Consider the following 11,641-nt stretch of genomic DNA (forward strand, 5'->3'; position numbering starts at 1 on the left):
TCGTCAATCATATGACGTCACTTCCTTGTGATACTGGGGTTTCAAAATGGCGGAGGTGTTGTGAACTGACCTTTGGGGGATTTAAAAGCCGAGAAAGCACTGTCCAAAACTGCGGATGAGGTGGACACAGACGGTACAAGCTCTCCACAGTACAGAAGAAGAGTGTCTCTGACAGCTGTCTGCCATGCATTGGTTAGTGCGCCTCGATTTGAAAGGGCCGAACGGGCCACATTCCTCGGTGTAAATTTTTCCACTACCAAAATAGTTCGCAAATCTGTTTTGTTTGGCTCCTAATATATCGAAGTCAGCTGCAGAAATGAGTTCAGATGCGACCCTTAACTATTGTTTGTTTCCTTGCAGAAAGTGTTGTCGACAAAGCCCGAGGTCGGAAGGGAAAGATAGGTGCCGTGTTTGGTTCGTTCATTGAACAAAGTGGAATTTTCCGTATTTGCTGTGGTATGTTTTGATGAGGTGTTGCCAGTTGACGATCGACAAGGTCAGTCATCCAAAATAGATCCAGAATATAACTCCGCACATAATCCATCCGGAATAGCTTGTTGTGTGACAAGTCTGCATGGCAGGGTTTCCAGAGAGCGTCATATTTGGTAGCTGATGTGACTGAGTTGCTGATTGTGGAGATAGTATCCCCTTTGTTCGAGTGGCAGAATCTGGTGGGCTTTGTTTTGGGGACGACTTGCTTGTGTAAAAAGGCTTCCTGTTCTCACCGACTATGTCTCAACCTGACCCTGTCGATGCAAAATGGAGCTGCGACTACTGTACATACGAAAACTGGCCATCGGCACAGAAGTGCGCCATGTGCCATGGAACGAAACCTCCGCAACTCATCGCAGAGGCAGCGGAACGTGAAATACGACAAGAGCGAGATGCTGCACGCGAAAAGGAGAGGGACCTCGACATATATGCCGCAGCGAGCTCGCCTGCCTTGTTGATTTGCCCCACGAGCAGTATAGGCAGTACTACTAAAGTGACGAATCAAGAGGACAAGAACCTTTTAGACAAGAAAAAATGGACATGTAAAGCATGCACCTACCTCAACCAGCCTAAAGCAGTCAAGTGCACTGCATGTCTAGCGCCACGCAAGAAGTTGGCCCTTCCACCTGTGACTCAGGGTTCCGAGCCCAACAACGACCTCTTAGCAGCAAAAGCGCAATCTCGAACAAGTACGCCTCTTATACCGGGGTCTCCAGAGGCTACCAAAGCAGCAAACAATGACAAAAACAAAGCTGTATATAACTCATCTAGGACAGTTGTGAAATGGTCTTGTAGTGCCTGTACATATGAGAACTGGCCCAAATCTTCAAAATGTGTGCTCTGTCATACTCCACGCCACAGAAGTCCGGAGCAGAGTCCCGGTAACACATCAAACATACACGACCACGATGCAAATAACCGGCGGGGGTCAAATTACCGCCGTCGCTCTCCACCATCCTCCGCACGATCGCCTACAGAGGCAAATGTCGAAATCGAGCTGGCGTCCGCGTCTGCATCTGCCGGTAACAACCAGCAGGAGGAACGGCGTCTCCGTCTGATACGGAACAGGATGCGCCAACAAGACTGGCTGTGGCTGAACGCGTGCGTCGGCGTGGTAGAAGGCGACCCACAGCCCGTCCAGGTGTTTCTGTCGTCCGGCGGTGACCCCGCTCGTCAGCTGACGTATGACGAGTGTTTACTCCTAGATCGTCCTAGTGCTTTTGATGTTGGATATACTCTCGTTCATCTTGCCATTCGCTTTCAAAGAGAAGACCTCCTGGCAGTGTTACTGACCTCCACAGAAGTTGCCTCACATGCGGTTAAGAGGGTTCCGTCCCACGTGAGCCCGGACTGTGCTGCGGACATTCGGCGAGAAGTCGCAGGAGGTCTGCGTCAGAGGAAAGGAGACTTCCCCTGCTACTTCTTGACCGAGATGGTGACCTTCGCACTTCCAGCAGGTGAGGAAAAGTAGTTCACTTGCGTAAAGTGGTTATATTGATAAGTTTACGTATAGCATATTAATGGCCAGTAACAAAAAACACAGCTTTTGAGTTTTCTTAAAACAACAGTATGAAACAGATTTACACTACATCATATTTCTTTCAATCCATTCCTAATCAACTATTGACCATGTCATAATTTTGAATTGATAGCATGTAACAAAAAGGAATTACAACTTATGGCATTTCCACATCTGTTATGCAAATGTTTATTTAATTTGCTTGAGTCAGAGCCATAAGTTATGTATGTCCGGATAATGGAAACTTCAACAACTAAAACAAGAATCTTAAGCATTATGTAAAAATCATAAAAATTCTCTGTGCATTATGTAAGGTATCATATTTCTTCATCCATTATGTAAATGACATTCTTATTTGCATCAATTGCATGACATATATATTAAGCAAGATTTGTCCCTAGACCCTACCTAAAGGCTAAGCTATATACATCAGGTCTAACTGTGTAAAGAATGTTTTAATGTGGCATCAGTTTGATTTTCATAGATTGAAAACAATTTTGCTGAACAGAAATATCAACACAGACTGAGGTCAAAGTTTGTACCTCAGTACACAGTTTCAAGGACAGAATGTAGTCAGATGGAAATTTACCCCCAACACTCTATTTTCACCTTGACCTCTTGCTAAATTTTAACTTTGAAATGTCAGAGAACCAAGAAGATAAGCTGGTATGGCCTGTTGTATAGAATGTACATTTACATATAGGAAAAAGATGAGAAAGTAAAAGTAAAAGACTCTTGTCGAGTAGTACTACAATGTACATACATGTACTTTCCTTTTCACTAGCACTTGAGCAATAGTTGGACTTACCCGTATAAGCTTTCCATATATGGTTAGCCATATTGTATGACATGTGGTGTTTTCATGGGTTTATGATTTATTGATTTGATTATACACAGGGTCACCCCTCACGGTGGAGTGTGTTATTATGGATATTATAGCTCAAGTCAACTCAGTCATTAAGTAGGAGAGTTTTTGCATGTGCCCTGATGCTAGTCTTTGTAACACAAACTCTAGTCTAGATCTTACTGTCCAGTGCTCTATGTAGCCCTGGGGGGCCTGACCAGTGGGAGGTCTGCTAGAAAGGTGATTTATCAGGCTAGCCAGGTTCCTGTAAAAACAATTAATAAATTATGTTGAACCCTATAAGATTCCCTGTCCAATTTGAGAAGTAGCTGGCAAACCCATACATGTACAAGGCCGTCCATTGCATCATCTTTGCATGGTCATCCAATTGCATAGTGGTGTGGAAAGACTGGGTCCACCCAGTGGGTTCACCTGAGGTTGAATAATAAGTCTGAGACCATTATATGTATCCCTGTTGTTTATGGGTGTGCGTTCTTCAAGTGAAAGCGTAATTCCAGTTCACAAGTGACATTGAAATTGTTCACCTACAGAAGTTGAAGACCTTCCCTCAGCTGTACAAAAGCAGTTGTATGAAGAAATCTTGGACCAAGATGTTCAGAAAGGTAAGATTTGTCAGGCTCACAAGTAATCATTCTTTCTCTCACACATCCTGCTGTAGTATCAACAACAGATGATTACATGTATGTTCCCACCCTATATATGTTTTGCATATTACAATATAACATTGTATCTTGCTCATTTCATTTCCAGCTCCTTGACTTGATCAGAAATGGAATTTATGGATAGATCCATCAAAAATATTCTATCTATGCATGGTTACACATTCAGGTCATCAAAATACATGTCTAAACCAAATTTCAGGTTCGTCCACTTTTTACGGTAAAAATAGTCTTGTATTAACATGTACAGTACATGTGCCAATTGTATGTACATTTTGTGATGTATGTGGCATCATTTTAACAGTCTCAAGGTCTATATATGATACCCTGTAGGTCTGTTTTACAGAATGTATATTTTGTAAAGAAACAATGTGCTTGCTGTTGATTGACAGAATTGGAACTGGAGTCGGTGATCAACTGGAACTATGAGATCACAGACCGGCTGGGTAGCAAGCTGCACGCCTTGTGGAACCGGACGGCAGGGGACTGTCTCCTGGACTCCGCCCTACAGGCCACGTGGGGCGTGTTCGACAAGGACGCGACACTGCGTAGGGCGCTGGCAGACAGCCTGATGGAGTGCTCTACAAGGTTCGGTCAAGAGCCTTGTGTAGTCACCCTTCTTGCAATGCTGTGATTCTGTGTGAATCTTAAATGGTCGCGGTGGTTTTGTTATCGTGGTACCTCTCCACCACGAAATCATGACACCATGAATTGTTGTTTTTGTGCTACATTATTGTTTTGACCTTGAACTTAAAACACTACAAAAACTTCCTTTCCACCCCACAAATTAAATCCCCGCAATGATAATTAATGGATTTACAGTATATACATATTGCAGTATCGACACTTTGGCCAAGTATAAAGCGTTCCAAAAGGATACCATTCTTCTAGTAGGATCTGTGATTGAAATAAGAATCTGATGTGTTCCATTTAAACATCATCTTTCAAATTGTGATCTGTAGATTCCATAACTGTATTTTTAACTGTGTTTTGCTGAATACTTTCTTTTTATTACTAGTTTGTGTTGTGAATGAATTATTAACAATCGTCATATGACTATCATCAAAGACACGATACATGTAGTTCATAAAGCTGAGTAGGCATGTGTGAGAGGCCTGATTCAATGTTTTGGTCACAATATGTCGTTTTGGTATTTCACTCATGGAAAACTTTGTGTGTGTTTTCTCAGCTTCTATGCCCGTTGGAAGGAGTATGAGGCATGGCAGGCCCAGCAGCTCCACTTCACGCTGGATGAGTCCCAGTGGCAGCAGGACTGGGCCCTGCTACTCAGTCTCGCCTCACAACCAGGTACAGCACTGGTATCATGAGATACATCTGTGTAGAGGGTATTCTTGTGACATCAGGGCTACCATATGAAGGACTTTTGTTTACTTGCATCTAAGGGAATTGTCAGCCTCAAATTCCAGCACAAGCATACATGTACGTATCTTCATGTTTTACGGGCACACTCTTAAATTTCCTTTGCTCTTCCAACCAGGAGACAGAGTGTGTTGATGATGAAACCCAAGGTTAAAAGAAAGATTGTGGATGAAAAGATATATTTGAATCCTATCAAAAGCTCTGTTCACTGTGAGTGTGAGCAAGTTGTCACAATGATAGATTGACTCCAGTATGGTGATGCAGACACACCAATAACGTGGATAATGTGAATAAGCTGATCGGACATCTATTTGCTTGATGCTTGATAGGTAGGAAGGTCGTGTAAAGAAATATGAGTTATGTAGAGATAAATAGAATGAATGATTCAATGAAGGAATAAATGAGTGATAGCTGTGATGAATGAATGATAACTGTACTAAATGAACTTCCCCAGGTGCCGCACTGGAACAGACCCACATCTTCACCCTAGCACACATCCTACGTCGCCCCATCATTGTCTATGGTGTCAAGTTTTTCAAGAGCTTCCGAGGTGAAACACTAGGCTATGCAAGGTTCCAAGGTAAGTTATCTGATTGGCCGACATGGTTTAATCTATTTAGCCTCCTTGCTTTAGCCAATAAGTACATTTTAAGATCCTACCATCTTTTATAGCAATGGATGCTATGCTGTTTGCCATTGCAATATTTAAACTTCTAGTATTTTGATTAGCAAAAATACTCTAAAGATACAACTGAAACATCAGTCCAAAAGCATCACCTCTACTCAGATGCTCTTAATCATTGTTTATCTATCCTGTAGGTGTTTACTTGCCGTTACTATGGGAACCCAGTTTCTGCTGGAAAAGCCCCATCTCCCTGGGCTACACCCGCGGCCACTTCTCTGCACTGGTTCCACTTGAACCTGAGTCGGACGACGTCGGAGCAGGGGCCAACCTCGACACTGAGAACAGTGTGCAGGTGTGCTTCCTCCCCCTCATGGATGCAGAGGGCAAGCTACTGCCCGTTCACTTTCTCACAGCACAGGAGGTAAGACTTACGGCTATAGTACTGCGCCACTGTCCTGTTGTAAAGGATCAAGAGTTCTGATCGTAGAGGGAATTCACAATTGTAATCAGTTAGTCTGCAGCCAAACTGGTGTCATATATATATATATAGGATATTCTTAATTTCTGTTCAAGTTCTGAATGTTAATACTGCCAAAAAAATCATTTGAAGGTGTTGTTTGATATACAAGTATGGATTGATATTGACTGATGTTTAAAAAAAAGACAAATTTCACAACAATGATTCAAAACTGGCCATATCATAAGAAGCATGTTTAGTTGTATTAGATCCACAACACTATAAACATAATTTTTCCATCATTTCACAAATACTTATAGTTTCTTTAATAGCCCTCAGTGAACACAGGAATATTGTAGTACTAGATCAAAGGAATGGTTGACACAACATTTGCTGAAAACTTGATTGTTGTTCTTTATCTTATATAAGCCTTTGTCTTTACCTTAGACTTTTTTGCTATAATTACATGGCATTACTGCAAGCAAAAATGCAAAGAAAATGTCGTTTAGATTTTGGGCAAGTGAAAAGTTGGTTCAGGCAAGTAGATTTGGGCAAATGAATTTTTGAAAACTTGTCCAACCCTGGTGTACAGAGGTTTTGTTTATGGTGTGTCTGGATGTTTGTGCTCCTGGGTGTTTGTAGTTATTTGAATATGCTGTCAGTCGAGTGGCAGAAAGTGGATTAGAAGATGGTGTCACTGCAAATGTCAGACTTGCAGAGGTTACAGGAAGTAGAATTCAGGGGTAGTGGTAGAAATAGTTGCTTATCAGAGGTGACAGACATTCCATATGACAGGGTCAAGAGGCTTGCTACTAATTTACAGGTAGATATTGGTATTGGTCTGTCTGATTGTCTACATTTTCACAGTAAGATATTTTTAAAATTGCAATTGAAAAAGATTGTTGAAATTGTTGTTGTCACCCCCAGCTTGGTGCTGAGGAGAGACTGTTGAAGGAGTGGATGGATTGCTGTGTCACAGACGGAGGCATCCTGGTGGCTCAACAGAAGATCAACAAGCGCCCTCCCCTCATCAACCAGATGATGGACGAGTGGATGGACAGGTAGGGGTTAAGGGACCGTACGGAATTTAGCGGGGGGGGGGGTGCGGGGGATGTTGGGTCAGAAAAAATTTCCTTGGCCCTCCCCCCTTGCCGAAATTTTTTTCCCTGGCCCTCCCCCCAGCTACAAAAAAATTTTCCTTGGCCCTCCCCCCTTTCTGAAACACTAAAACTGGCCCCAAAACTATTTATATACATAAAAAAATGACACAAAACAGAGAGGGCGGTAGAAACTTTCGTATGGAGGGCGGTGGGGAAAGATAACTTTATTGAATGATCACAATTCGGTGCGAGGCATGGCCCGGGAAAATTTCGAAATCTTGACCGTCTGAGACGCTCTTTCCTTCATTTTGAGGGGCAAATTTTATTGGGAGACTATACTTAAAATCTTCATTAGTGACAAATAAGAATTGGCGAAGAAAATGTAGCGCAACAGAACTTTATTACGCACCTATATGTCCTACGAGAATAACTTCGGTCGGCAAAAGTAAAACATTTTCAACACTTGTCCTATTTTTCTCTCCAATGTTTTCCCTGGTATTAAACTTTCTTCGGTAACATCATTGAATATGTTCAAATGTCGCTGATTCAGGCATTCCAACAGCCGCTTCGTCGTGCTATCTCAAGCATTATTTTCTATAAAATCTCGCAATTTTATGCTTTATAGTTGACATCCCGAGAAATAGCGAGACTCGCATGTTATTGGTCAATTTTCCGTGACGTAACGTAGACGGGCGCTGTTATTGGTGGGATGAAATATCTGACGGCCATTTATTTTTATCTTTACCATTTTTCGCGGGAATAAAGTGCATGTTACTCGGCCGGCTTGAAACTTTAGCAATGTATACACACATTACGGAAAGCCTGATAGCTTAGGAGTATGTCTGAATCTTTAGGTTTCATTGGCAATAACTGACGGTGAACCGGGGAAAACATCAGAAAAAACGTCTATCCGATGCGACCGATCAGCACTGTAGTGGGGAGGGGGGCGTGACGCCAATTTTTCAACTCCACGGCCACAATAGTCACTTGCAACCACGGCTCTCTTTTGTTTGGTTTGGGTTGTCACCGGCCGGCAGCGGGCATTAGAAATCTAATCGGCCTCGTTGCAAACTTCCGCTGATTTTCTGGAGATTTTTCAAATTCCAAGGTCTGTCTATATGATCTGTTCACGCCGATTTTTGTCCGTCACTATGACGGAAAAGGCAGAATTTTTGTCCGTCATGAGTGGCAAAGTTCCGTCAAATGATGGAATGATGTACGGTGGATACAACACGGACTGTTATTTTACCGCCTAAAACACCATTTGCTGCATTTTTAGGGGCAAAGTTTGCTGGTATTTGGGGGACGACGCCCTCCCGACATATTTTTCGCCGACGATTCTTGGGGAGTCGGCAGGCATGCTTCCCGCGGCTTGGGAAAATTTTTAAATCTTGACAGACGCTATTTCCTGCATTTAGAGGGGAAAATCTTGCTGGTAGACTTATGCTAAGATATTGCTAACTCTGAGAAAAAATCTTTTTTTCCTTGGCCCTCTCCCAGGCATCTTTTTTTTTCCTTGGCCCTCCCCCCGTACGCACCGGCCCTCCCCCCCTGCTAAATTTCGTACAGTCCCTAACCTCTTGGCACAACATTTGTAGTGGTTACACGGATGTTGGAGATTCTTTTAACACAACCAGTAACTCTCCCCTGCTGACGTATCGGTGTCTCCTTCCTCAGAGCTTCTGACTGAATCTCCAACATCCTATGTTCTACCAACCTGAGGAAATTATTTTGTGGTTACACGGTTTGGCAGTAAGGGGAAGGTTAAATGTTTTAAACTGTCAGATGTGTTGAAGAAAGTCTTTTTTTTCAAGACTATGTCAAAAAGATGATTCAGAGTATGCATTGTCAAGGTATGAATTTGATCTGAAAAGATTTAGGTAATATGCAAATGTGGAAGAATGTTTTCTTCCTTGCCTTGATAAAAGCTGGAAAATGCACTAGGTTTCCCATTTGTTCAGGTAGCTATGATCAAAATAATTACAATTGTTTTTTGTTGGTTGTATTGTTGGGTTTTGCATACTCATGATAAGTTGGTAACTTTGGAGTTAGGAATGACATGTCCATCTGATTGTTCATATTTTATTTACAGACTTTTCATAGTTGGTTTGTTAACGTTAAGATATTAACATATTGTATACATATGTATTTGTAACATTGCAGGTACAGGAAGATAGCCCATCGACACCAGCAACTGTCAGACAGTGACGACGATGATGATGAATAAAAAGCATTTGACAAAGTGATGCAAAGGTTCTGACCATGCTCTCAAGATTTCATCGCAGCATTTCCCCCTATAATCATATTTGTGTCTGTATGGTAATATCAAAGCAAATGTTTGATAAAGTAGCTGGAAGGGCTGTAAATGGATAAAAGAGTAAGTAGTCGAAGTGAATATGTAAGCTATGAGATGTGTACGAAAAAAGTTTAAAAATATCTATACAGTTATACATGTAGATTTTTAAAACAAAAGTGGTAGCTAAGACTGCTACTCTGACAAGTGTATGTAAAGTACCCCCCCCCCTTAATCTGCAAAACTGTGTGTACAGCCTACAGAACACAGTAATAACAACCTGGAAGTTGTATCTACTTCTGTGGAGGGATGTTTATTGTAGACAGAAGTACATACACTGAAAACGGCTTGATTTGATGCACAAATGGATTACAAAAGAATTTATTGTATGGACCAGATATGTACTTACAAGCTGTAAGGTATACACATTTGAAAGAATGGTTTATGGTAAAGTGCTTTATGGTGCACTTATATGTTAAACTTCACTCTGGAAATTATGAGTCAAGTCAAGTCATTATTTTGTAAGCTGTCCTCTCTGTTAGAAATGACATATCATGGGCATGCGAGTCACACTTGTTACAGGAAAGCACAGCTCATACATGTGAAGACTGTGAAGTTTTAAGCAAGGAGACAGACACAGGGAAAATGTACTGCACCTGCCACAAATACATGTATCTCAGGGGTGAACTCATGCAGCTTCAAAAGATCTTCAGTTGACTGTAGGCACCCCATCTCAAAAATCAAATCTGATAACTGTTGGGATGTTATGCTTTTTTTGGAATCAGTAGGAATCTATGGTGCTTTGAGTTGTGGAATTTGAAATTGTTACCTTTTTCAGCATGACAGTTTTGCTATGTGCTCAGTTTCAAACTTGTATGAAAGGTGATTTTTACATCAACTCATATGTTTTCAGTTTTTCCTTTCATTGACTGATGAATGTCCTCACCATGCTGTATCAGAACACACACCATATGTAAATATTCACCCATTGTTATAAACAAAAAGAGGAAAACACTACTAGAATGCCAGGACTGAACTGAGCCAGGATTTTAGATGACCTATCTTTGTGTAGTGCAAAGTACGACTGCATGAAACTGTGAAAATGTTTGTGTATACACAGTATGTATTATGCTTTGTACACTAGTGCACACCTCTCAGTAACGGTGTGATTTATCCTGTACTTTGTAGACATGTACTTTGATACTCTTATATATTTAACCACTTTATATAGAGAAGTAGAGGCATACATGTACATGGATAGCCACATGTATGTCGCAGTATCTTCAGGGACCGAACAAACTGCAGTACCGGTAACTTTTGTTTGAAGGCGCTTATCTTAGGCAGCCTGCTCAGAAAGATCTTCTGTCAAACTTGCTATGAAAGACAGGGACCAGGGACAACAACAACAGCTCTGTTATCAATCCCTTCAAAATATTTTTCCACACAAGAAAAACCTTACTGTGCTTGAAATCCCTAATTCTTAAAACTTTTACTTTATGTCATTGCTTTGGTCAATGTGGAACAGTACATCCAGAGCTGCATCCCTTATTTAACGTTAACACGTTGAAGTGTTTTTTTGTTGTTAAGATGATGAGAATGCTTAGATATGACAGTATCTGTCCTTTATGGATATTTCATTTAGGGAAAGGTGAGGAAACGATAGTGTATTCAAACCAGTTTCTCTTCACATATCTTGAATTATACTGTTGTTTTGCATACTGTAGTGCCCTACATGGTAATAGTTCATGGACTACGTCAAATGCCATGATGCACATATGGAACAAATGTGTTGTCATATTTGTTACTCTTTACACCCCCTGGTTGTCCAGGGACTTATGATATGTTAAGCATAGCAACTTTAATAAGTGAATCAAATCATGTACTGTGAATTTGTTGCAGTGATGATATTTGCCAGATTCTTGAGGTGCTTTTGTTATATTATAGTGTCACTGCTTTGTTCACTTTTATTTATATCTTTGGGAAACACATGCAGCTGTCAATGGATTTCCTCTAAGGGGAAGTATTGCAGGCTCTGATATTGGGGGTAGAAAATTCTGTTTAAACGTTTTGACTTGAAGCAGCTGAAGTGAATCCTGTTCTTTCTTCAGATATTCTTGGTTTTGAGACAGCCTGTACTACAGCCCTGTCTAGGGTAATCCACTGACAGTGAACATTGAGGTGTGAAGTTGAGTATGGAAGTCACACATTGAGATAAAAGTCCTCTATGAAGGAACATCAACTTTGCTTCTTT

At 41.3% G+C, this 11,641-nt stretch overlaps 1 protein-coding gene across 1 annotated transcript; it reads left to right on the top strand.

Moving 5' to 3' along the window:
- Positions 1–31: 31 nt before the first annotated feature.
- LOC136430744 (ubiquitin thioesterase zranb1-B-like) lies at positions 32–11,629 on the top strand. The gene is made up of 9 exons (XM_066421615.1): positions 32–192; positions 361–1,949; positions 3,407–3,478; positions 3,928–4,123; positions 4,725–4,843; positions 5,370–5,495; positions 5,735–5,961; positions 6,925–7,058; positions 9,261–11,629. Exons 2-9 carry the CDS (start codon positions 731–733, stop codon positions 9,322–9,324), a joined length of 2,157 nt encoding a protein of 718 aa, XP_066277712.1. The 5' UTR covers positions 32–192; positions 361–730; the 3' UTR covers positions 9,325–11,629.
- Positions 11,630–11,641: the final 12 nt, after the last annotated feature.

This window comes from Branchiostoma lanceolatum, chromosome 3, assembly GCF_035083965.1.
Source record: "Branchiostoma lanceolatum isolate klBraLanc5 chromosome 3, klBraLanc5.hap2, whole genome shotgun sequence".
NCBI lineage: Eukaryota > Metazoa > Chordata > Leptocardii > Amphioxiformes > Branchiostomatidae > Branchiostoma > Branchiostoma lanceolatum.

Bases quoted from the DNA above. Each gene is read 5' to 3' on its own strand.
- LOC136430744 (XM_066421615.1), top strand. From the start codon at position 731: ATGTCTCAACCTGACCCTGTCGATGCAAAATGGAGCTGCGACTACTGT. The intron at 4,124-4,724 runs GTTCGGTCAAGA...GTGTTTTCTCAG, and splicing joins CTGATGGAGTGCTCTACAAG to CTTCTATGCCCGTTGGAAGG. The intron at 5,496-5,734 runs GTAAGTTATCTG...TCTATCCTGTAG, and splicing joins AGGCTATGCAAGGTTCCAAG to GTGTTTACTTGCCGTTACTA.